Genomic DNA, 26,771 nt, shown 5'->3' with positions numbered 1-26,771 from the left:
AATATAACATTAATTCTTAATGATAATAATACTAATAACAATAATAATAATAATAATAATAATAATAATAATAATAATAATAATAATAATAATAATAATAATAATAATAATAATAATAATAATAATAATAATAATGATATAAAAATACAACCTTTGAAGAAATCAAGTTCCAAAAAAAATACACCATTGCACAGGCTCGAACCCGAGACCTCTCGGTAACCGACCCAACACCCAAACCAGTCCATCTGCTTTGCTTTTCTGATTATAACCCGTTTTAAAAACATATAACCAATCCATTTCTGTTTCTGTTTCTCTTCTTCTTCCCAACTCAGTCGACCCAGCAATTTTCTTAAAAATCTTTTTAACGACCTTAAGATTTGAAACTGAATATGAAATTGATACAGAACGTTTTTTTGTGGTAGATTGAGAAAAAAATATATTTAAACACAAGGTCAGTAGCAGCGGCAGGAACTCGTTAAACACTTGAAGAACTCAAATTCAATTTCGAATTTTAAAGATGTTTTAGCCAAAGATTATAACATGAAGAAGGTTTTAAATCATGTTTAGAATCTTTCTGGACCGTTAATTGCCCAAGAAACACAACGGATAACTCGAATTTCATGATAATCAGATTATTTGACTTTTTTAAAGATTACCTTTGACTTCGAAATTCGATTTGAATAATAGGAATGGAAAGCCAAGATTTTGCAGAAAGATTTGATAAGAGATTCCTAACACAATGGCATTAATACATTTTGCAAAATCGTTTGAAATCAAGTTTGTGTGAAAATGTAACAAGAACAGGGAAATAAGCTGTATATAGTTTCTGTTTTTAAATCGAAGTGTATAAGCAGAGGACTATATAAAGGTCGATTGATATTGTTACCTCTAAATTCGTTCAATTACAATTTGTTTTGTAGTCTAACAGACTCGACAAGAATTTGACATGAATCCATCGTACCGAAAGAAATAGAACTCGATAGGGATGGGTAACAAATTTTGTTAATTACTGTAATGGATTCCAATTCTTGAAATCAGTTAAGAGGCAGAAGACAAATCAAGCACTGTTTTTGATTGCTGCATAAACAGATTCAGATTTTTAAAGTAAATCGAATGTAGATGTTAAGCCGTATACAGGCGTATTTATATTTATCTATGTATGTATTCGTATATGTATATATATAACTCTGTTTAGGCTCGTATAGTTTATATCTGTATCTGTTTATCTGTATATATTTGTATTTTACACATTAAGGAAAACAAAAATATTATTAAATATACAACCCTTAATTTTTAACATTAATATTAATTTTAATAATAATAACAAAACTTAGTAATAATAGAAATAATAATAGAGATAATAATAGTATCAATAATATTAATATCATAATAATATTAATAAGAATAATGACAATAACAATTTTAAATAACATGATAATTTTAGTAATCGATTTAATAATAATACTTTTAATAATCCTAATAGTAATTTTTACTAATACAATGATACTAATAAATATACTACTAATGTTAATATTAACTTTTATCTTTAGTCATCATGAAAATAATAATAATAATAATAATAATAAAAATAATAATAGGTTTAATATGAAAATGATAATAATATTATCATTACTTATAATACTAAACTATATATTTCAAAATTTAATAACACTGATATTAATATTAATGTTAATACTAAATATAATAATATTATTAATGATATTAATAATATTAGTAATAACAATACTATAACAATTTATATATATCAACTTTATATTTATAGATTATATATATTTAAAATAGTATTAATAATACTAGTATTGATATTATTTATAGAAAGTAATAACAATATTATTATGTCAGCTATAGTTGTACTTGTATTGTATTATTACTTATGTACTATTTATTCATATAATATATCATATATTAACTTTTATTGATTATTTATTATTTCTAAAATATATATTACAATATATTACCTATCATATATAATTATATATATAGATTCATTTTAAATTCACAATTAGTTATTTGTACTCTATTTTACATTTTTAATTCTAATATTTAATTTATATTTTATAATTTCAAATTATTACAGACTTTGCTTATCGTGTCGGAATCGTAATAAGATTAAGTTTAAATTTGGTCGAAAATTTTTGGGTCGTCACAGAATCTATCTACTTCACCATTAGATTTGTATTTTATTTTATACACTCACTTACATCCTATAGGTTTTCTTCCTTCAGGTAATTCAGTTAATTCCCAAGTATCATTTTTAAACAATGCTTCCATTTCAGTATTCATAGCATCAATTCAATGTTTGGACTTACAAGCCTCCCAATAAGTTGTAGGCTCAACTATTTTATTCAGATTAGTAGACAGACAATAAACATCTTTTGATAATTTGGAATAATTAATGAATTTGTTGATATTGTATTTAACTTTACTATTAAGAACAAAGTCATTGTATTTCTTTGGCAATGAAGTGTTCCTCTGAGATCTTCTAATAGAGTGATGAAAAGAATAAGATGGTGCTTCTTAATTTTGAAAAATAGTGCCCTCAGGGTTAGTGTTATCACCATTATGTGTTGCTGTAGGACTTGGTGATCTGGCATTCACATCTGATTCATCTGAACTAGAAGAATAATTTGTGTCATCTACATGTATTGAGTCACTACTACCTTCACTTTATTGTTCATTATCTTCCTCTTCATCATTGGGACTTTGAGTATTTTGATTGTCTTTATTTATTTCTTCAAAAAAATTGATTTGACTCAAACATTTTTCAGACTGCATACCCTCTTTCTTTATTTTAAAAGGAAAAATTGTTTCATAAAATTTGACATCTCTTGATACAAAAAAACTTTTACTTTCTAAACTATACAACTTATATCCATTCTTAACAGAAGAATATCCAAGGAAAACACACTTTTCAGACCTTTCGGCAAACTTATCTGAGTTATTTAAAACAGTTGAAAAAGCAAGACAACCAAACACTCTTAAATGGGAAAGATTAGGAACTCTATTATATATAATCTCAACGGCACATTTTCCATTTAGCAAAGATGTAGGAGTCCTGTTAATCAAATATACAACAGTTAGAATACATTCATCCCAAAACCTAAGAGGAATCCCCCCTTGAAATATAAGAGCTCTTGCAACATTTAGCAAGTGCTTATGTTTCCTTTTAACTAACCCATTTTGTTGAGGAGCGTAGGCACATGATGTTTGATGAACAATTCCATTACTTAAAACAAAGTCATTAACCTTTGAGTTTATAAATTCTTTACCATTATCAGACCTAAAGCATTTAATTGTCCTTTTATATTGATTTTTAAATAAATGAAATAAGTTTTCCAGACACTCAATGTAACACCTTAGGCAAATCCCACATCGCCCATGGACATGAGTGATCATGAGATTATAAGGTAATACTCACGCTTAAATGACCACAACGCGTTTTGGGACCACAGGCGGAGTAGGTGTGTGAGTACTCTGGAGTGAAGCGTGCTCGGGGGAGGGCACTACCAGAATGGGTGACCTCCTGGGAAAGTGTTCCTCGTGTGTGGTCGCCAAGAAAAAGCCGTGCGCCTGCGGGCAAAGCGGACAATATTGTGGTCATGTTAAGCTGGGGTGTTACAGAATGGTATCAGAGCCACTCATGTACCATTGGAGGTGGTGGTGAAATGTCCCGTTCATATCGATTATAAACGTTTCATATTAATTGATTTTCTTGCGAGGTATTGACCTCTATATGAGACGTTTTTCAAAGACTGCATTCGATTTTTTTAAACAAACCATAACCTTTATTTTATCAATAAAGGTTTAAAATATTATGGCGTTATTCAAACAATGATAATCTAAAACATAGCGTTTTCACATGACCATTACATAATGGTTTACAATAATATTACACAACAATATAAGTCTTCGAATGCAGTTTTTAAACAATATTATACAAGCATACAGAGTCCAATCTTGTCTTTATTTAGTATGCAACAGCGGAAGCTCCTAATAATTACCTGAGAATAAATATGCTTTAAACGTCAACAAAAATATTGGTGAGTTATAGGTTTAACCTATATATTTATCAATTCGTAATAATAGACCACAAGATTTTCAATTTCCATTTCTCAATAACATGCAAACTGCATAAAAATCATTCATATGATGAACACCTGGTAACCGACCTTAATAGGATGCATATAGAATATCCCTATCATTCCAGGACTCTCATCGGACATGATAAATCGAAGTACTAAAGCATCCGTAACTCGGATGAGGCTTGTTGGGCCAAATAGATATATCTTTAGGATTCGCGTCAATTGGTGGCAATTATAATAAACACCAATTCTTAGGCTACCAAGCTAAAAAGGGGCATATTCGGTTCGATAATTCGACATAGAATGTAATTTCGATCACTTGTATCTATTTTGTAAAACATTTATAAAACTGCATGTATTCTCATCCCAAAATAATAGATTTTAAAAGTGGGACTATAACTCACTTTCACAGATTTTTCCTTCGTCGGGAAAATACGACTTGGCCACGGATCGATTCACGAACCTATAACGAATATATACATATATATCAAAGTATGATCGAAATATATTCACAATATTTATTATTACGTTTTAACGATTTAAGTTTATTAAGTTAGAAGTCCAACGTTAGTAATCTACAACTAGTTGTCCACAGTTAGATGTACAGAAATAAATCAATATATATTATCTCGAATCAATTCACGACCCAGTGTATACAAGTCTCAGGCTAGATCACAACTCAAAGTATATATATTATTTTGGAATCAACCTCAACTCTGTATAGCTAACTCAAGCATTACTGCATATAGAGTGTCTATGATTGTTCCGAAATATATATATAGATGGGTCGATATGATATGTCAAAACATTGTATACGTGTCTATAGTATCCCAAGATTACATAATATATATTAGAATACATGTATAATACAATATAAGTTAGTTAAGTTATGATTTGTATAGATTTGTTACAAATTTCACGTAGCTACAACAAGCAAAATTATCCAATCTTGTTTTACCCATAACTTCTTCGCTTTAAATCCGTTTTGAGTGATTCAAGTTTCTATGGTTTCATAATGAACTGAAATTTATGAAACTAAATAGAAAAAATATCAGTTTATAGTCGAAAATACAGGTTACAAGTCAATTTTGTAAGAGGTAGTCATTTCAGTCGAAAGAACGACGTCTTGATGACCATTTTGAAAAAACATACTTTCACTTTGAGTTTAACCATGATTTTTGGATATAGTTTCATGTTCATAAGAAAAATCATTTTCCCAGAAGAACAACTTTTAAATCAAAGTTTATCATAATTTGTAATTATCTAACCCAAAACAGCTCGCGGTTGTACTACGACGGCGTATGTCCGGTTTTACGGTGTTCTTCGTGTTTCCAGGTTTTAAATCATTAAGTTAGCATATCACATAGATATAGAACGTGTGTTTAGTTGATTTTAAAAGTCAAGTTATAAGGATTAACTTTGTTTGCGAACAAGTTTAGAATTAACTAAACTATGTTCTAGTGATTACAAGTTTAAATCTTCGAATAAGATAGTTATATATATATATATATATATATATATATATATATATATATATATATATATATATATATATATGAATCGAATGATGTTATGAACATCATTACTACCTCAAGTTTAGTAGGTAAACTTACTAGAAGTGATAAGAAATGATCTAGCTTCAAAGGATCTTGGATGGCTTGAAAGTTCTTGAAGTAGAATCATGACACGAAAACAAGTTCAAGTAAGATTTTTACTCGAATTAAGATAGTTTATAGTTATAGAAATTGAATCAAAGTTTGAATATGAGTATTAACTTGAATAATAAAGATAACCTACTATAAATAACAAAGGTTTTTTGATCTTAGATGATTACTTGGAATGGATTTGAAAGCTTGGAAGTAGACTTGCAAACTTGAAAGTATTCTTGATTTTATGAAACTAGAACTTATAAAATTTATGAAGAACACTTAGAACTTGAAGATAGAAATTGTGAGAGATCAATTAGATGAATAAAATTGAAGAATGAAGGTGTTTGTATGTGTTTTAGGTAGTTATATATGGATTAGATATAAAGGATGTGTAAGTTTGTTTTCTTGTAAATAAGTCATGAATGATTAACAATATTTTTGTAATCTTGCTAAATAATTCATACTAGATTACAAAGAATGGTTCCCACATGTTTGATGACTCATTAAGGGCTACTAAGAGCTAATCATTGAAGTTTATATACCAATAGTATGTACATCTAGGAGCTGTGTATTGTACGAGTAAGAGTACGGGTGCATACGAGTAGAATTGTTGATGAAAATGAATGAGAATGTAAATGTAAACATTTTTGTTAAGTAGAAGTACTTTGATATGTGTCAGGAAGTCTTTCAAAAGTGTACTAATACATCTTAATATACTACATGTATATACATTTTAACTGAGTCGTTAAATCATCGTTAGTCGTTACATGTAAGTGTTGTTTTGAAACCTTTAAGTTAACGATCTCATTTAATGTTGTTAACCCAATATTTATTATATCTAATGAGATGTTAAATTATTACATTATCATGAAATTATGATGTATGAATATATCTTAATGTGATATATACATTAAAATGTCGTTACAACGATAATCGTAACATATATGTCTCGTTTCGAAATTCTTAAGTTAGTAGTCTTGTTTTATATATGTAGTTCATTGTTAACATACTTAATGATATATATAATTATCATTTTATCATGTTAAATATAGTGTAACAATACCTTAATATGATACATATGCATTTAGTAAGACGTTGTTATAACGATAATCGGTATACATACCGTTTCGAGTTTCTTAATTCAACAGTTTCATTCTCATGTATATATCTCATTGTTAATATACTTAATGAGATACTTATCATAATTTCATGTTAACTATATATATATATATCCATATATATATATATATATATATATCATCATGTAGTTTTTTTCAAGTTTTAACGTTCGTGAATCGCCGGTCAACCTGGGTGGTCAATTGTCTACATGAAACCTATTTCAATTAATCAAGTCTTAACAAGTTTGATTGCTTAAATGTTGGAAACATCTAATCATATAAATATCAATTTCATTTAATATATAAAAACATGGAAAAGTTCGGGTCACTACAGTACCTACCCGTTAAATAAATGTCGTCCCGAAATTTTTAAGCAGTTGGAGGTGTTGACGAATCTTCTGGAAATAGGTACGGGTATTTCAGCTTCATCTGATCTTCACACTCCCAGGTGAACTCGGGTCCCCTACGAGCATTCCATCGAACCTTGACGATCGGTATTTTATTTTGCTTGAGTCTTTTAACCTCACGATCCATTATCTCGACGGGTTCTTCAGCGAATTGTAGTTTTTCGCTGATTTTAATTTTATCTAAAGGAATAGTGAGATCTTCTTTAGCTAAGCACTTCTTCAGATTCGAGACGTGAAAGGTATTATGTACATTGGCGAGTTGTTGAGGTAATTCAAGTCGGTAGGCTACTGGTCCGACACGATCTAAAATCTTGAATGGTCCAATGTATCTTGGATTTAGTTTCCCCCGTTTACCAAATCGAACAATGCCTTTCCAAGGCGAAATCTTAAGCATGACCATCTCTCTAATTTCAAATTCTATATCTTTCCTTTTAAGGTCCGCGTAGCTCTTTTGTCGACTCTGAGCGGTTTTCAACCGTTGTTGAATTTGGATGATTTCCTCGTTAGTTTCTTGGATTATCTCTGGACCCGTAATCTGTCTTTCCCCCAATTCACTCCAACAAATCGGAGACCTACACTTTCTACCATAAAGTGCTTCGAACGGTGCCATTTCGATACTCGAGTGGTAACTGTTGTTGTAGGAAAATTCTGCTAACGGTAGATGTCGATCCCAACTGTTTCCAAAATTAATAACACATGCTCGTAGCATGTCTTCAAGAGTCTGTATCGTCCTTTCGCTCTGTCCATTGGTTTATGGATGATAGGCAGTACTCATGTCTAGACGATTTCCCAATGCTTGCTATAATGTCTGCCAAAACCTTGAAACAAATCTGCCATCTCTATCAGAGATAATAGAGATTGGTATTCCATGTCTAGAGACAACTTCCTTCAAGTATAATCGCGCCAACTTCTCCATTTTATCATCTTCTCTCATTGGCCGAAAGTGTGTTGACTTGGTAAGATGATCGGCTATTACTCAAATAGTATCATAACCACTTGCAGTCCTTGGCAATTTAGTAATGAAATCCATGGTAATGTTTTCCTATTTCCATTCTGGGATTTCGGGTTGTTGAAGTAGACCTGATGGTTTCCGATGTTCAGCTTTGACCTTAGAACACGTCAAACATTCTCCTATGTATCTAGCAATATCGGCTTTCATACCCGGCCACCAAAAGTGTTTCTTGAGATCTTTGTACATCTTCCCCGCTCCGGGATGTATTGAATATCTAGTTTTATGTGCTTCCTTAAGTACCATTTCTCTTATATCTCCAAACTTTGGTACCCAGATTCTTTTAGCCCTATATCGAGTTCCGTCTTCTTGAATATTAAGATGTTTCTCTAATCCTTTGGGTATTTTATTCTTCAAATTTCCTTCTTTTAAAACTCCCCGTTGTGCCTCCTTTATTTGAGTAGTAATGTTAGTACGAATAATTATATTTATAGCTTTTACCCGTATAGGTTCTCTGTCCTTTCTACTCAAAGCGTCGACTACCACATTCGCCTTCCCCGGGTGGTAACGGATCTCAAAGTCATAATCATTCAGCAATTCAATCCATCTACGCTGCCTCATGTTCAGTTGTTTCTGATCAAATATATGTTGGAGACTTTTGTGGTCGGTATATATAATACTTTTAACCCCATATAAGTAATGCCTCCAAGTATTTAATGCAAAAAACAACAGCGCCCAATTCCAAATCGTGAGTCGTATAATTTTGCTCGTGAATCTTCAATTGTCCGGACGCATAAGCAATTACCTTCGTTCGTTGCATTAATACACAACCAAGACCTTGCTTCGAGGCGTTACAATATATCACAAAATCATCATTCCCTTCAGGTAATGACAATATAGGTGCCGTAGTTAACTTTTTCTTCAACAATTGAAACACTTTCTCTTATTCATCCTTCCATTCAAATTTCTCCCCTTTATGCGTTAATGCAGTCAAGGGTTTTGCTATTTTGGAAAAATCTTGGATGAACCTTCTGTAGTAACCAGCCAGTCCTAAAAATTGGTGTATATGCTTCGGAGTTTTCGGGGTTTCCCACTTTTCAACGGTTTCAATCTTTGCCGGATCTACTTGAATACCTTCTTTGTTCACTATGTAACCGAAGAATTGAACTTCTTCCAACCAAAATGCACACTTTGAAAATTTTGTGTACAGTTATTCCTTCCTCAACAATTCTAGCACTTTTCTCAAATGTTCTTCGTGCTCTTGATCATTCTTTGAGTAAACGAGTATGTCATCGATGAAAATAATGACAAACTTGTCAAGATATGGCCCACACACTCGGTTCATGAGGTCCATGAACACAGCTGGTACGTTAGTAAATCCAAACGGAATAACCATATACTCATAATGACCGTAACGCGTTCTGAAAGCAGTCTTTGGAATATCATCCTCCTTCACCCGCATTTGATGATACCCGGAACGTAAATCGATCTTCGAATAAACTGACGAGCCTTGGAGTTGATCAAATAAGTCGTCGATTCTCGGTAGTGGATAATGGTTCTTGATGGTAAGTTTGTTCAACTCTCGGTAGTCGATACACAATCTGAATGTACCATCCTTCTTTTTGACAAACAAAATAGGAGCTCCCCATGGTGATGTACTTGGTCGTATGAAACCACGTTCTAAAAGTTCTTGTAGTAGGCTTTAGAGTTCCTTCATTTCACTGGGTGCGAGTCTATATGGAGCACGAGCTATTGGTGCAGCTCCTGGTACAAGGTCTATTTGAAATTCAACAGATCGGTGTGGAGGTAGTCCCGTAATTCTTTCGGAAATACATCGAGAAATTCTTTTACAACGGGAACATCATTGATGTTCTTTTCTTCAGAATTGACTTTCTCGACGTGTGCTAGAACATCATAGCAACCTTTTCTTATTAGCTTTTGCGCCTTCAAATTACTAATAAGATTTAGCTTCGCGTTGCTCTTTTCTCCGTACACCATTAAGGGTTTTCCTTCTTCTCGTACAATGCGAATTGCATTTTTGTTACATACGATCTCCGCTCTCTCCTTTTTCAACCAGTCCATGCCAATTATCACATCAAAACTCCCTAACTCTACTGGTATCAAATCAATCTTAAACGTTTTGCTAACCAGTTTAATTTCTCGATTCCGACATATTTTATCTGCCGAAATTAATTTACCGTTTGCTAATTCGAGTAAAAATTTATTATTCATAGGCGTCAATGGACCACTTAATTAGCACAAAAATCTCTACTCGTATAGCTTCTATCCGCACCCGAATCAAATAAAACATAAGCATGTTTTTCATCGATAAGAAACGTACCTGTAACAAGCTCCGGGTCTTCTTGCGCTTCTTCCGTATTAATGTTAAAAACTCTCCCATGGCTTTGCCCATTATTATTTCCCTGGTTTGGGCACGTAGTTTTGTAGTGGCCCTTCTTCCCGCATCCGAAACAAATAATGTGGGCAGTGTTTGTTCTTTTAATCACTGGTCCGAAAGCTTCACACTTTGTTGCAACATGACCCTTCCTATTACATTTGGTACATACTACTTCATAAAATTTACCCGGATGATATCCTTCACACCTATAGCATGGAATTTTCTGATTGTTGTTGTCATTGTTGTTATTGAGATTGTTATTGGGATTGATGCTGTAGTTGTTGTTGTTGGGACGGTTACTGTAGTTGTTGTTGTTGGGACGTTTGTTGTAATTATTGTTGGGATTTCGATTGTTGTTGTTGCGATTGATGTTGCAGTTGTTGGAATAGTTGTTGCGATTGTGGTTGTGATTGTTGTTGTTGTTGCTGTTGTTGTTGTTGTTGTTGTTGTTGTTGTATTGGTGACCCTTGTCACTGGTTTCTTCCCACTTTCTCTTGACTTGTTTCATGTTGGCTTCTTCGGCCGCTTGCTCTTTAATTCTTCCCTCAATTTGGTTTATGAGTTTATGAGCCATTCGACTTGCCTTTTGTATGGAGGCAGACTCGTGTGAACTCACATCTTCTTGAATTCTTTCTGGTAATCCTTTCACAAACGTGTCGATCTTCTCTTCTTCATCTTCGAACGCTCTTGGACACAATAGGCACAACTATGTGAATCTTCGTTCGTACGTAGTAATATCGAAACCTTGTGTTCGTAATCCTCTAAGCTCTACCTTGAGCTTATTGACCTCGTTTCTGGGACGGTACTGCTCGTTCATCAAGTGCTTGAATGCTGACCACGGTAGTGCGTAAGCAACATCTTGTCCCACATGTTCTAGATAGGCATTCCACCATGTTAATGCAGTACCTGTGAAGGTATGCGTGGCGTACTTCACCCTATCTTCTTCAGTACATTTACTTATGTCAAACAACGATTCGACCTTCTCGGACCACCGTTTCAATCCGATTGGTCCTTCGGTTCCATCAAATTCCAAAGGTTTGCAGGCAGTAAATTCTTTGTAGGAGCATCCTACACGATTTCTTGTGGCATTAGTTGCATTGCTAGATTCAGAGTTATTATTGTTGTTTTGCATTGCAGCTTGTACTGTGGCTATGTTGGCAGCAAGAAAAACACGGAAGTCTTCCTCGCTCATGTTCAAGTTCTGACGAGTAGTCGGTGCCATTTCCTTCAAAAATAGCCAAAAGAATTAAGTTAATCATACAGAATATTAAGAGTAGTCAATAGTATTTCGTAGCATAATATGAACTTATTTATAAAAGCTTTTTCTTCATATTAGCGTTTTATAAGTTTTAATTCGGGTAGTATCTACCCGTTAAGTTCATACTTAGTAGCTAACATACAATTCAACTACTACAATTCTATATGAAAAACTGATTACAATAATATTTCGCGTTCAAACTATTATACAATATTTTTCAAACTTACAATACCGCTATATTACATATAGCATAAGATATAGCACACAATAACTTTGATACAAAGCAGTTACGAAGACAATTCTAGTTAATACGTAAGTCATTCAGCAAAGGCAATAAAGTCACGTAATTCATAAGTCCAGAAGCAAGTCATGCATTCGGGTTTTACTAGTATTATTTCCCATCCTTGATCTTGTGGAAAATAACCGTTGTGACCGTTGGCTAGGCAGCATGTTGTAACGTTTTCAAAAGGATGGGGGTTACGTAATGCCAACAGCCCCGTAATAATCTAAAAACCTTGTTTCTCACCCCAACTACTGAGTCTGTCACTTGTGGGAATGTTTTATTTAGCAGTTGTAATCCAATGTTCTTTTTCTCACTTTGATGAGAAGCGAACATCACTAACCCGTAAGCATAACATGCTTCTTTATGTTGCATGTTAGAAGCTCTTTCTAAAGAACGAAGTCCTATATTGGGATAGGTGGAGTCAAAGTAGGTTCTTAACCCGTAGCGTAAAATTGCATCTGGGTTTCCCGCATTTAACGCCTTAAAGAAAACACGGCGTAACTTAAGGTCTCCCCAATGTGATATACCCCATCTATCAAAGGAAAGTCTTTTATTAACTAAGGCATTCCTGGAACGTCTTTCAAATGTTTGACAAACTAATTTTTCCGTAAATAATTGTGCCTACGAATTCTGGCCGACTCTAGACAAGATTTCATCAATCATATCCCCTGGTAGGTCTTCTAAAATATTCGGTTATCTATCCTTAAAGTCTATTGTGTGTTTTTATACTGTAAAATAGACGAGGATTAGATTCGTAAAAGATAATTAACAAACAAACAAGCAATTTTTACATATAACATGAAAATACAAACACACTACAATACATATATTACACAACATGATTACAACTCTTTATTCCAACTCACTCGTTTCTTCCTCTTCGGACTTGGTTCGTTTCACTAATTTCCTAGGGATATATGGTGCTCCCCTAATACGAGCCGTTCTTTTCTCAAATATTCTAGAAAAACCTGGTGGCTTAGATGTTCCCGGGTTATAGTGAAAGTTTAAGAAATACGGGTGTTTACGGTACACCCCATCAGGGTACTTCATGTTAACATAAAGTTCATCGGTTTTGGGCTCGGGTTTTTCTATTTTGATGCCCCTTATTGTTTTCTTTTTCTTTTTCAAATTGGGTCGTGGTAATTTCTATAACATCATCGGAATCCTCATCGGGATTCGATTCATTAGAAAACTGGTAATTTTCCCAATATTTTTCTTCCTTGGCGTAAACACCATTGACCATTTTTAACTTTGGTCCATTGGTTGAGAATTTTCTTTTATTTAACCATTTTTCTGTATTTATTAATATTTCTTCCTCCGAAACCTCTTCTTCTTCTTTCGGTTCCTCCTCTTCCGATTCCTCCTCTTCCGGTTCCTCCTCTTCCGGTTCTTCCTCGGGAATTTGTGAATCTTCCCAAAATATATCCGACTCTTCATTATTATTAGGTGAGTCGATGGGATTTGTACTAGAGGTAGACATCTATCACACAATATCAAACACGTTAAGAGATTAATATATCACATAATATTTACATGTTAATAATATATAGTTTCCAACAAAAAGTGTTAAGCAATCGTTTTCAAAGAAAACACGGTCGAAGTCCAGACTCACTAATGCATCCTAACAAACTCAGTAAGACACACTAATGCAAATTTCTGGTTCTCTAAGACCAATGCTCGGATACCAACTGAAATGTCCCGTTCATATCGATTATAAACGTTTCATATTAATTGATTTCCTTGCGAGGTATTGACCTCTATATGAGACGTTTTTCAAAGACTGCATTCGATTTTTTTTAAACAAACCATAACCTTTATTTTATCAATAAAGGTTTAAAATATTATGACGTGTATCAAACAGTGATAATCTAAAATATAGCGTTTTCACATGACCATTACATAATGGTTTACAATAATATTACACAACAATATAAGTCTTCGAATGCAGTTTTTAAACAATATTATACAAGCATGCAGACTCCAATCTTGTCTTTATTTAGTATGCAACAGCGGATGCTCTTAATAATCACCTGAGAATAAACATGCTTTAAACTTCAACAAAAATGTTGGTGAGTTATAGGTTTAACCTATATATTTATCAATTCGTAATAATAGACCACAAGATTTTCAATTTCCATTTCTCAATAACATGCAAACTACATAAAAATCATTCAAATGATGAACACCTAGTAACCGACCTTAACAGGATGCATATAGAATATCCCCATCATTCCGGGACTCTCATCGGACATGATAAATCGAAGTACTAAAGCATCCGTAACTCGGATGAGGCTTGTTGGGCCAAATAGATATATCTTTAGGATTCGCGTCAATTGGTGGCAATTATAATAAACACCAATTCTTAGGCTACCAAGCTAAAAAGGGGCATATTCGGTTCGATAATTCAACATAGAATGTAATTTCGATCACTTGTATCTATTTTGTAAAACATTTATAAAACTGCATATATTCTCATCCCAAAATAATAGATTTTAAAAGTGGGACTATAACTCACTTTCACAAATTTTTCCTTCGTCGGGAAAATACGACTTGGCCACGGATCGATTCACGAACCTATAACGAATATATACATATATATCAAAGTATGATCGAAATATATTCACAACATTTTTTATTACGTTTTAACGATTTAAGTTTGTTATGTTAGCAGTCCAACGTTAGTAATCTACAACTAGTTGTCCACAGTTAGATGTACAGAAATAAATCAATATATATTATCTCGAATCAATCCACGACCCAGTGTATTCAAGTCTCAGGGTAGATCACAACTCAAAGTATATATATTATTTTGGAATCAACCTCAACCCTGTATAGCTAACTCAAGCATTACTGCATATAGAGTGTCTATGGTTGTTCTGAAATATATATATATATATATATATATATATATATATATATATATATATATATATATATATATATATATATATATATATATATATATATATATATATATATATATATATATATATATATGGGTCGGTATGATATGTCAAAACATTGTATACGTGTCTATGGTATCCTAAGATTACATAATATATGTTAGAATACATGTATAATACAATATAAATTAGTTAAGTTATGATTTGTATAGATTTGTTACAAATTTCACGTAGCTACAACAAGCAAAATTATCCAATCTTGTTTTACTCATAACTTCTTCGCTTTAAATCCGTTTTGAGTGATTCAAGTTGCTATGGTTTCATAATAAACTAAAATTTATGAAACTAAATAGAAAAAGTATCAGTTTATAGTCGGAAATACAGGTTACAAGTCAATTTTGTAAGAGGTAGTCATTTCAGTCGAAAGAACGACGTCTTGATGACCATTTTGAAAAAAAACATACTTTCACTTTGAGTTTAACCATGATTTTTGGATATAGTTTCATGTTCAAAAGAAAAATCATTTTCCCAGAAGAACAACTTTTAAATCAAAGTTTATCATAGTTTTTAATTATATAACCCAAAACAGCCCGCGGTTTTACTACGACGGCGTATGTCCGGTTTTACAGTGTTCTTCGTGTTTCCAGGTTTTAAATCATTAAGTTAGCATATCACATAGATATAGAACATGTGTTTAGTTGATTTTAAAAGTCAAGTTAGAAGGATTAACTTTGTTTGTGAACAAGTTTAGAATTAACTAAACTATGTTCTAGTGATTACAAGTTTAAATCTTCGAATAAGATAGTTATATATATATATATATATATATATATATATATATATATATATATATATATATATATATATATATATATATATATATATATATATATATATATATATATATATATATATATATATATATATATGAATTGAATGATGTTATGAACATCATTACTACCTCAAGTTTAGTAGGTAAACCTACTGGAAGTTCTTGAAGGATCTTGGATGGCTTGAAAGTTCTTGAAGTAGAATCATGACACGAAAACAAGTTCAAGTAAGATTTTTACTCGAATTAAGATAGTTTATAGTTATAGAAATTGAATCAAAGTTTGAATATGAGTATTATCTTGAATAATAAAGATAACCTACTATAAATAACAAAGGTTTTTTGATCTTAGATGATTTCTTGGAATGGATTTGAAACTAGAACTTGAAAGTATTCTTGATTTTATGAAACTAGAACTTATAGAATTTATGAAGAACACTTAGAACTTGAAGATAGAAATTGAGAGAGATCAATTAGATGAAGAAAATTGAAGAATGAAGGTGTTTGTATGTGTTTTAGGTCGTGATATATGGATTAGATATAAAGGATGTGTAAGTTTGTTTTCTTGTAAATAAGTCATGAATGATTAACAATATTTTTGTAATCTTGCTAAATAATTCATACTAGATTACAAATAATGGTTCCCACATGTTTGATGAATCATTAAGGGCTGCTAAGAGCTGATCATTGAAGTGTATATACCAATAGTATGTACATCTAGGAGCTGTGTATTGTACGAGTAAGAGTACGGGTGCATACGAGTAGAATTGTTGATGAAAATGAATGAGAATGTAAATGTAAACATTTTTGTTAAGTAGAAGTACTTTGATATGTATCATGAAGTCTTTCAAAAGTGTACTAATACATCTTAATATACTACATGTATATATATTTTAACTGAGTCGTTAAGTCATCGTTAGTCGTTACATGTAAGTGTTGTTTTGAAACCTTTAAGTTAACGATCTCATTTAATGTTGTTAACCCAATGTTTATTATATCTAAGGAGATGTTAAATTTTTACATTATCATGATATTATGATGTATGAATATATCTTAATGTGATATATATACATTAAATGTCGTTACAACGATAATCGTAACATATATGTCTCGTTTCGAAATTCTTAAGTTAGTAGTCTTGTTTTACATATGTAGTTCATTGTTAACATACTTAATGATATATATAATTATCATTTTATCATGTTAAATATAGTGTAACAATACCTTAATATAATACATATGTATTTAGTAAGACGTTGTTATAACGATAATCGTTATATATACCGTTTCGAGTTTCTTAATTCAACAGTTTCATTCTCATGTATATATCTCATTGTTAATATACTTAATGAGATACTTACTTATCATAATTTCATGTTAACTATATATATATATATATATATATATATATATATATATATATATATATATATATATATATATATATATATATATATATATATATATATATATATATATATATATATATATATATATATATATATATATATATATATATATATATATATATATATATCATGTAGTTTTTTTCAAGTTTTAACGTTCGTGAATCGCCGGTCAACCTGGGTGGTCAATTGTCTACATGAAACCTATTTCAATTAATCAAGTCTTAACAAGTTTGATTGTTTAACATGTTGGAAACATTTAATCATGTAAATATCAATTTCATTTAATATATAAAAACATGGAGAAGTTCGGGTCACTACAGGTGGGGCAAACCTCATCGTGGACGATGAGTCCCTGAAGGGGGGGGGGGGTGAATGTAACACCTTAGGAATCCCACATCGCCCATGGACATGAGTGATCATGGGATTATAAGGTAATACTCACGCTTAAATGACCATAACGTGTTTTGGGACCACAGGCAGCGTGGGTGTGTGAGTACGCTGGAGTTAAGCGTGCTCGGGCGAGGGCACTACCAGAATGGGTGACCTCCTGGGAAAGTGTTCCTCGTGTGTGGTCGCCAAGAAAAAGCCGTGAGCCTGCGGACAAAGCGGACAATATTGTGGTCATGTTAAGCTGGGGTGTTACGCTCAAACACTTCTTCTTTAGATTTAAGTAAGTATACCCATACAGCTCTTGTAAAATCATCAACAATAGTTAAAAAAATATTTGAACCCTTTATGACTTAGAACTTTATATGGTCCCCAAACATCAAGATGCACTAACTCTCCTAACTCAGTTGTTTTATGATTAGTGTTTGCAAAAGATTCTCTAGTTTGTTTAGCCTTATGACACACATTACAAGGTTTATTAAAACTTTGTTTACTTAGATTTAAACTATGTTTAGACACATTAAAGCTTGCTCAGCTGGGTTACCCAGCCTGCAATGCCAAAGATCAACAGAATGCTTAACTTTGGTTATGTTGGAACTACCAACAATACCTTTTTCATTTCCAGTTAAGAAATATAAACCACCACATTGACTACCAGTCACAAGGGTCTGAAACCACCAAAACATCTTTTAATATAATATCATTTGAAATTCTAAGATTTCCAATTTTACTAACTTTTGCTTTGGATCCATTTGGATGAGAAACAAATAAATTCAAATCGGTCACATTTGTGTGTGAGACAAAATTATTAATTGAATTTGTCATGTGTTGGTTGGCTCCAGAATCAATAATCCACCCATAATGCATATTTTCAACATTATCACTAATCATATTAGTTTTATAAAAAATATCAAATTGAGAGTTGAAAAATACATTATAATTCTCAAAATTATCTGCCATATTAGAAACACCAGGTTTAACTCCACCCTTATCATCCAGTAAACTCAATAATCTGATTATCTGCTCATTACTTAAAGAAATAGGAGTAAAAGAGCTACTCCCTGGAGTGTCATTATTAGCTTTACTTGCATTACATTTAAAATTGTTATTAGATCCAAAGCCCTTTTTCTTCAGATTGTTAGGGTAACCTACTACTTCAAAACATTTATCCACAGTATGATTAGTCATACCACATTTGATACACTTAAGATTGCCAGCCCTAGTAGGATACCCTACAACTTCAAAACACTTGTCTATTGTATGATTAGTTCTACCACATTTGGTACATTCTAATTCTTTAAATTGTTGATTGACATTGGGTTTATAAGTGTTAGTGTAGAAAGCAGATGACTCTGTATTCTTTTTACCACTTATATTAGACTTTATGTGTGATTCTTCTCTAGAAATAATAGAGAAAGCAGTGTTCACAGAGGGCAGTGGATATCTGGTGAGTATATTACTTCTGATTGGTTGCTAAATATCATCTAATCCCACTAAAAATTGCATGAGTTTTATTAAACTGATGTGATCTTTGAAGGCTTTGGATGAAGTTAGGTCAAAACTAGGAAGTTGTACCATAGTGTCATATTGTTTCCATAAAGAATTAAGATTGTGATAGTAGTCTGAAACAGAACTACCACCTTGTGTGATTGAATTCAGTTTTTGATATAAATTGAATATTACAGACCCATCAATTTTATCATAGCTTTCTTTTAATTATTTCCAAACATCAGAAGCAATTTTTGAATAAATCTGACCATTGTAAATTTCATCATTCATAGAACCCAAAATCCAAGACAAAACCACAACATTACATCTATCCCACTGGACTCCAAGAACCTCATTATCTTCATTGCTTTTTAAAGTACCATTTATAAAACCCATTTTATTTTTTGTTTGTAAAGCAAGTTCCATTGCACAAGACCAAGACTTATAGTTTTCAGTTCCTTTAAGTTTAACAGTAATTAATGGTGTGCCAGTAATTAATGGTGTGCCACTTATATCACTTGGATGAAGATAAAGAAGGTCTCCAAAGTCCAGTTTACTGATCTGTGTAGAACTACTACCAGAATCATCATCATCTTTAGCCATGTGAAAAACAGATATGAATTAAAACAAAACAGAAAAAAATAAACACAAATAACAGTGATCCTTTGCTAATCAACCAAAGCTTGATCAGGTTTCTGTTGATTTCAACGAATCAAGGTCAAGAGTTGGGCTATGGTGATCAATAGAAGAATCAACAATACAAACAAACAATAATAAAGACAAATATGAGAGTATTAAGAAAACTCTCCTAGATCTTTATCAATTGCAGCGGAAGAACACAAGAAAACAGCCAAGAAGATCAGCCGAGAACAAATTAGGGTTTCGAAAACCCTAATTTAACCAAATAAGCAAAAACGTCCAAAAAACCTTCGAAGAACAAACCCTAGATCGAAGAATGTCTGAACAACATAGAATATCAGACGAATCGCTCTGACACCATGTAAAAAAGATGAAATCGAATCTATAATAACAAGTATACAAGATCGTATACTTTGAATAAACCAGAAATCAAACCACCAATCAAGCACTTGAATATTAAAGATGTTTACAATACTTTGTTCATCAACTAGATGAACACAAATCACAAATCCTAAGTAAGGATCTTAGACAAAAAATACAGAGAAGATGAATGTGTATGTAATTGTATGAATGAATCAATAATATATCATCTAACCCTAATCTGATGATTATATCAAAAACAACACCGACACATAACAAACTTTCAAGAATGACAATCAGGCCCTTGTACATCTTAGAGAAATGGGAATTGACAGAAACAGTCCCTGAAGTAACAAAACTAAACCCAATTATGTCCAGACGTTGTATAAGTATAATTTCACCTCCATAATAGGTATGTTAGCTACTTTTAACTTATACTCGATCCATAAAGGGTTTAGCTCTTCTTATCTTTATGTGTAACTTAATCCACTTTGTGCAATAACTCATCTAGTCTTGATTCAAGAAACCTGCACAACTAATCACTCACTAAGTATCATATATATAAGAATGCAAATTAGATTGACTATTTCAACAATTTGTTGGTTAGAATTCCATTCATCTCCCTATGGTGAAGATTTTTGCATACAAATCAGAGTTTCATCAAATATATACATTTATATACAACCGTGTTATTCATTTGTACGTTTGTGTTTGTAGAATGACAGGCTAAATTTCAAATTCATCTGATTCTTGATTTTCATTCTCGAATAAATTGTGTGAGTTTTAACGTTTGATGGAATAAGGATAATGTAACGACTAACGACCTTAAGGCCAAATTTGAAAATATTTAAAAGATAGTTTAGTAATGAGCTCTAGATTGATATTACGGAGTACTTAATATTCATAAATTCAAACTTTCAAAAGTTTTGACATGTAAGTTATTACATTACTAAATACGTAATATATACAAATCGAAATTTATTTTGGCAATTTTTATTTAGTATTAAAATATTTTTAAACACTTAACTTAATTAAAAACTCGAGAGTGTGAGGAGATCTTTCTTTTGAAGCGGGCCGGGTTCGGGATCCAAAATTTCATGAATTAAATGGGAGATTGTTATCAATTCTTCTGGGAATAGGGCACTAAATATTGGGTCTCTAAAAAGCAAAAACCTTGCTCTTTTAGGGAAATGATGGTGGAGGTTCAAAACCGAAACAAACTCACGTTGGGTTAATATTATTCGTAGTGTCCATGGACCTTGTGGTGGCCTTTTGGTGGATAGTTGGGTTACCCACTCTTCACCAATAGGTACTTGGTGTAATATTGTTTTAACAGGTTCATCTTTGGAGGATTTGCAAGTTCCATTTATAAGCTCTTTCACCAAATCTATTGGAGACGGCGACTCAACATCTTTTTGGCATGATCATTGGATTGGATCGAACAAGTTATGCAACTTATACTCGAGACTATATCGGCTGGAATCTGACATGGATGTGTCAATAAAAGATCGAGTAGTTTTCACAAACGGCAGGCTGGAGCATCACTGGAATTGGTTTCGTACCTCATCAGGTCAAACTGAATCCGAATTAAACATCTTGCTTTCCTTAATTGCATCTTTTTCTTTCAACAATAGCAGCATAGACACGTGGACGTGGAGTCTGGCCTCGAATGGTATTCTTACTGTGAAAAGGCTAGCGACTCTAATTGACTAGCAGCTCCTAGGACAATTCGTGTCTCAACACCGTTTCATCCAAAATAAGTTGGTTCTTAAAAAAATTGAGATTTTCGTGTGGAGAACGATACACAAGAGACTACCAGTTCGGATTGAATTAGATAAACGAGGAATGGATCTCCATAGTGTACGTTGCCCACTTTGTGATGGCGATGTGGAATCAGTTGATCATATGTTTATTGCGTGTAAACATGCTCGCGATTTATGGGTTCGGGTGTCGAAGTGGTGGAATTTGGGTAATCTCATAATCAACAACCTTGGCGATTTCCTAAAGGATGTTGGAAATACATCCATCTCACAATCAAGAAAGACGATTCTTCACGTTACGATTTGTGTGCGTTTTTGATTTTGAAGAACCGGAATAATATGGTGTTCCAAAGTAAAAGTTGGAGCACTCCGGTGGTGCTAAACGAAATACAAATCAAGTCGTTCGAGTGGATCTCATCTCGTGTTAAAGACAAAAAGCTAGATTGGCTCACGTGGATGTCTAACTCTAGTGTACTTTTATTCTCCTAGTTGGGTTGCTACCTTTGCAACCTACTCTAGATATAATTGTTAGTTCTACTTAATTTCGTGCTTGGTTATCCTTGGGTGATTCATCCTTTGTAAGAATTCCCGGGTGTATGTATTACTACGTGCTCTTAAAAAAATTTTGCCTTTTAAAAGAAAAACTTAATTAAATGTGAATATAGAGAATTATTGTACTCGCTATAGAAAATGAGATAAGTGAGATGAGATGCTCTCAGTACTACTACTATGAGACACAAAGTTTGACTTTTTCGATTAAATTACTCCAACTAAATTTACACCGGAACTTCTAGTGCGCCAAATTAGTAAATTTATCACCATTACATATGGTGCCACTTGTCACCATAGGTGACAATGTGACTCCACCACTGCACTAAATTACAATTCCTTACATTGAATGAACACAACATATTAAACGCAAACTCGTGAATGTACAGTTGCACCATCCCCAAACCCCCACTAATTAACCACGACATATTTTTCAAGGCCCGAGAACAACCAATAATCGATTGCGTCCACACACCAACCACCACAAATTGCAACCAAAATTGAACAATGAATCACCTTAAATACATCCAAACAAATTGAAAAGTCGTCACCGCACTTCACGATTAGAGCATCTTGAACTCACGAGTCACGACCAAAAGAAAAACTACAACACCACGAAACCAGACCTTAGTCACGCGAAGCTTCTAGGAGGAGGAGCGGCACAAGACAGAGCACGAGGGAAGAAACTCAAGAACAAATCAACGTCAGATAAGGGAACGAAAAGTTTTTTTTTTTTTTTTTTTTTTTTTTTTTTTTGAAAAACAAGATAAGATATATTATGAAAACTCACAAGATAAAAAAATTGGGAGCCCCTTACAATGACCCAGGGCTAACCAAAACACGAAGTAATACAACACGAGAGGTAGCGGAGAAGGCTACCTAATTAACAATACTATACAAGATTAAGATAAACACTCGGATTAGAAAGCCATTGAAGCCAATAAAGATTCTTTCCTCTAATCCTTTGAGATACCCACTCGAACGATTTGACTTGTACTTCATTGAAAGCGATCGGAATATTCCAACTTTTGTTTTGGAAAGTTTTCGTATTCCGGTTCTTCCACAATAGATAAGCACAAGTCCAAATGACTCCACGCCACAAATTCACACCTATTTCGCTTACCGAAGACATGGGTTTACCAAGTAGAATATCGAAGGAAACTAGAGATGGGGAGATTCTTTGATTCCACCAACTAAAGACCCGATACCACACCCCCGAGGAGGTATTACATGAGATTAAGATATGATCCACCGTTTCGATGTCATTATCACAGATTGGACACCACACGCTATGGAGATCAATACCTTTTTTTTCAAGTTCTACTCGCACGGGGATCCTTTTCTTTAAAGCTTTCCACATGAACACTTCTACTTTTTTGGGGATCAAGTTATTTCTAATCGTAGGTTGTGTAGCTGTAGTACCCCGTTGTGCTTCATGAATGTGATTATCAATTAACACAGCTAGTTTTTTCACCGTGAAACTTCCATCCGTCGCTAGTTCCCACGTCCACGAGTCACCACCTTTCGATTTGAAATTGAAACCTTGTAACAACTGCTGTAGTTCGTCAAGCTCATCCGTGGTTCTCCCAGAAGGAATTCTGACCCAGTTCCAAGCAATAGACTGAATCGAACCATCTAGGGCAGCAGATATTCGATCAGAAAAGGTTGCATCAGGGTTGACCTCGAGCCGAAAAAGCCTTGGAAACAGCCTGCAAAAAGTGTTGGTGCCACACCAATGATCACGCCAAAAAGAGGAGGAGTTGCTGTCTCCAAAACACTTTTTAAACGAGTTAATGAAGGGAATTTGAAGCTCGTCGATGGCTTGCCCTGTACGAACAATATTATACCAAGTACCCGAAGTTGAGATATGAGCACGCTCAAACCCCGACCGAAGGCCACCGTCAATTCCATATATGCTGCGAATTACTCTAGTCCATAGACAAGTGGGTTCGGTATTAAATCGCCACCACCACTTGCCTAGAAGAGCTAGATTTTTACTTTTAAGAGACCCGATATTTAACCCCCCGCCCCATATGAAGTAGTAGTTTGTTCCCAATTAACCCATGATATTTTTTGACCCGAAGAACCCCCACCCCAAAAAAAGGAACGTCTCACTTTCTCAAGTAATTTTAGCACACAAGGCGGGGCACGGAAGATGGAGAAATAATACAATGGGAGACTATTGAGGACCGACTTAATGAGAGTTAATCGTCCACCAAAAGACAACGAGCGCATTTTCTAATCCGAAAGACGAGTATTCACCTTTTCCTTAACCGAATCCCAATCACATATCTTTTTCATCTTAGCCCCAATAGGTAAACCGAGGTAAGTAAACGAGAATTTCCCTGCCAAACAACCCATTCTCAGAGCCAACTCTTCCACCTCCCCATGACTTACCCCAACACCGTATACACAACTCTTTTGAAAATTGACTTTGAGGCCGGAAGACAATTCAAAATACTTTAGGATATATATTAGATTATGAGCGTTTGAGGTTGACCAATCACCAAAAAATATAGTATCGTCCTCATATTGGAGGTGCGAGACTAATACCTTATCCTTACCAACTTCAATGCCTTTAAAAAGATTCCTTTCGATTGCTGATTTTGTGAGGATATTAAGTCCTTCCGCCACCAGGATAAAAAGGAAAGGTGATAGAGGATCTCCCTGTCTCACCCCTCTACCAATAGAAAATTCCCTAGTCGGCGAGCCATTAATAAGGATTGTGATAGTGGCTGATTTTAGACAAGCAAGAATCCAAGAAAACCACTTAGTTCCAAAGCCCATACTCTTCATTACTTCAAGAAGAAAATCCCAATTCAAGCAGTCAAAGGCCTTTTCGAAATCCAATTTAAAGATTAATCCTTTTGCCCGGTTATTCATCATGTAATCCAAAGTTTCATTTGCCACTAGCACCCCGTCTAAAATGTATCTCCGTTTTAGAAAAGCACTTTGCTCTGAACCAATGAGCCTAGGAATGACTTTTCTAAGCCTATTAGAAAGTATCTTTGCAATGATCTTGTAATAACTTCCAATTAAACTAATAGGCCTATAATCACCAAGTCCCCGTGGGTCGTTCTTTTTTGGCACCAGAGTAACAAAAGAAGCATTGCACCCTTTGGAGAATTCACCCTTCTCCCAAAACCAAGTAATTGCCTCAATAACTTCCTTCCTAATAATGCCCCAATATTTCTTAAATAAATGAAGATTAAAACCGTCAGGCCCGGGAGCTTTTGAGCCACTACAATCACGAATTGCGTCGACAATTTCTGTTTCCCCAACTGGAGCCTCTAAGCATTCGGCTTCATCAATAGTCAACGAAGGATAGATAAGATTTTCAATGCTGGGATGATTAACCAACTTCTCCTCAAAGATGCCCTTAAAGTGCAAAAAAGCAGCATCTTTAATATCATCTGGGTTTTCATTCCAAATACCATCGATGTTTAGCCCTCGGATGTTACACTTGTTGTACCTATTTTTGAGCAAGTTGTGAAAAAACTTTGCTTTTCATCCCCATCTAGTGTCCAACAAACCCTCGCTTTTGGCTTCATCATATTTGACTTTGATTTATCCTTTTGAGCCCATTCTTTCCTCGCATTCCTCCATAAGTCCATTTTCGAATCATTAAGGCAAGATGTTTCAGCTTTGAGTTCAAGATTGTGAGCTAGACTTTTAAAGAAATCAATTTCTTCATCTAATCTTCCAAATTTTTGAGCCCCTTTTTCCTTCAACATAAACTTAACCTTTTTCAACTTGTTATGAAGAATGCAATCCTTACGGGATCCCCCACCAACATCTTCACACCAAGTATCTTTGATTAAAGTTTCAATATTGTCTAACTCAAACCACTCATCAAAAACTTTTATCGGTTTGGGCCCAAAGTTTTTTCCTCATCTTTTAACACAATAGGGCATTGATCGGAATGCTCACGGTTTAAAGCAACAACCGAAAGCGAGTCCCAATTATCCACAAACTTATCATTAACAAGGAAACGATCAATCTTGCTAAATTTAGTGCCATCATCACTCATTCTTGTGAAGATTCTCCCGCCTAATGGAAGATCAATTAAGTTACTGCTATCGATAAATTAATTGAACCACTTTGACCTATACTCGATAAAATCCCAATTAAAACGCTCTTCTGTAGATCGCACTTCATTAAAGTCACCACCAAATATCCACGGTTCATCATACCTATCTAACACGTTGGAGATCGAGGTCCAACACAATTTCTTAGAAGCATCTTGATGCGGACCATAAATGTTTATAACATTGAAGGCTTT

At 33.5% G+C, this 26,771-nt stretch overlaps 2 protein-coding genes across 2 annotated transcripts; both read right to left on the bottom strand.

Moving 5' to 3' along the window:
- Positions 1 to 2,688: 2,688 nt before the first annotated feature.
- On the bottom strand, positions 2,689 to 19,784 carry LOC139860453 (uncharacterized). Its single transcript, XM_071849209.1, has 7 exons — positions 19,451 to 19,784; positions 19,269 to 19,402; positions 18,429 to 19,166; positions 18,304 to 18,361; positions 18,238 to 18,242; positions 18,088 to 18,146; positions 2,689 to 3,301 (listed from the first exon to the last, which is right to left on the bottom strand). The coding sequence occupies exons 1-7, from the start codon at positions 19,782 to 19,784 to the stop codon at positions 2,689 to 2,691; spliced, it is 1,941 nt and encodes a 646-aa protein (XP_071705310.1).
- Positions 19,785 to 23,381: 3,597 nt separating this feature from the next.
- On the bottom strand, positions 23,382 to 26,519 carry LOC139860452 (uncharacterized). The gene is made up of 4 exons (XM_071849208.1): positions 26,420 to 26,519; positions 26,023 to 26,300; positions 24,742 to 25,867; positions 23,382 to 24,316 (listed from the first exon to the last, which is right to left on the bottom strand). The coding sequence occupies exons 1-4, from the start codon at positions 26,517 to 26,519 to the stop codon at positions 23,382 to 23,384; spliced, it is 2,439 nt and encodes an 812-aa protein (XP_071705309.1).
- Between the last annotated feature and the right edge of the window lie 252 nt (positions 26,520 to 26,771).

Source organism: Rutidosis leptorrhynchoides, chromosome 7, assembly GCF_046630445.1.
Source record: "Rutidosis leptorrhynchoides isolate AG116_Rl617_1_P2 chromosome 7, CSIRO_AGI_Rlap_v1, whole genome shotgun sequence".
Taxonomy (NCBI): Eukaryota; Viridiplantae; Streptophyta; class Magnoliopsida; order Asterales; family Asteraceae; genus Rutidosis; species Rutidosis leptorrhynchoides.
The sequence above is the reverse complement of the archived record's forward strand: the minus strand, read 5'-3'. Positions and strand labels throughout refer to the sequence as shown.

Coding starts and splice junctions, on each gene's coding strand:
- LOC139860453 (XM_071849209.1), bottom strand. CDS start 19,784: ATGGCTAAAGATGATGATGATTCTGGTAGTAGTTCTACACAGATCAGT. Junction 19,403..19,450: donor GAATGATGAAATTTACAATG/GTCAGATTTATT, acceptor AATAATTAAAAG/AAAGCTATGATAAAATTGAT. Junction 18,362..18,428: donor CAAATGGATCCAAAGCAAAA/GTTAGTAAAATT, acceptor TGGTGGTTTCAG/ACCCTTGTGACTGGTAGTCA.
- LOC139860452 (XM_071849208.1), bottom strand. CDS start 26,519: ATGAGTGATGATGGCACTAAATTTAGCAAGATTGATCGTTTCCTTGTT. Junction 25,868..26,022: donor TGATGAAGCCAAAAGCGAGG/GTTTGTTGGACA, acceptor TTGCACTTTAAG/GGCATCTTTGAGGAGAAGTT. Junction 24,317..24,741: donor TAAGGAAAAGGTGAATACTC/GTCTTTCGGATT, acceptor TTGTTCGTACAG/GGCAAGCCATCGACGAGCTT.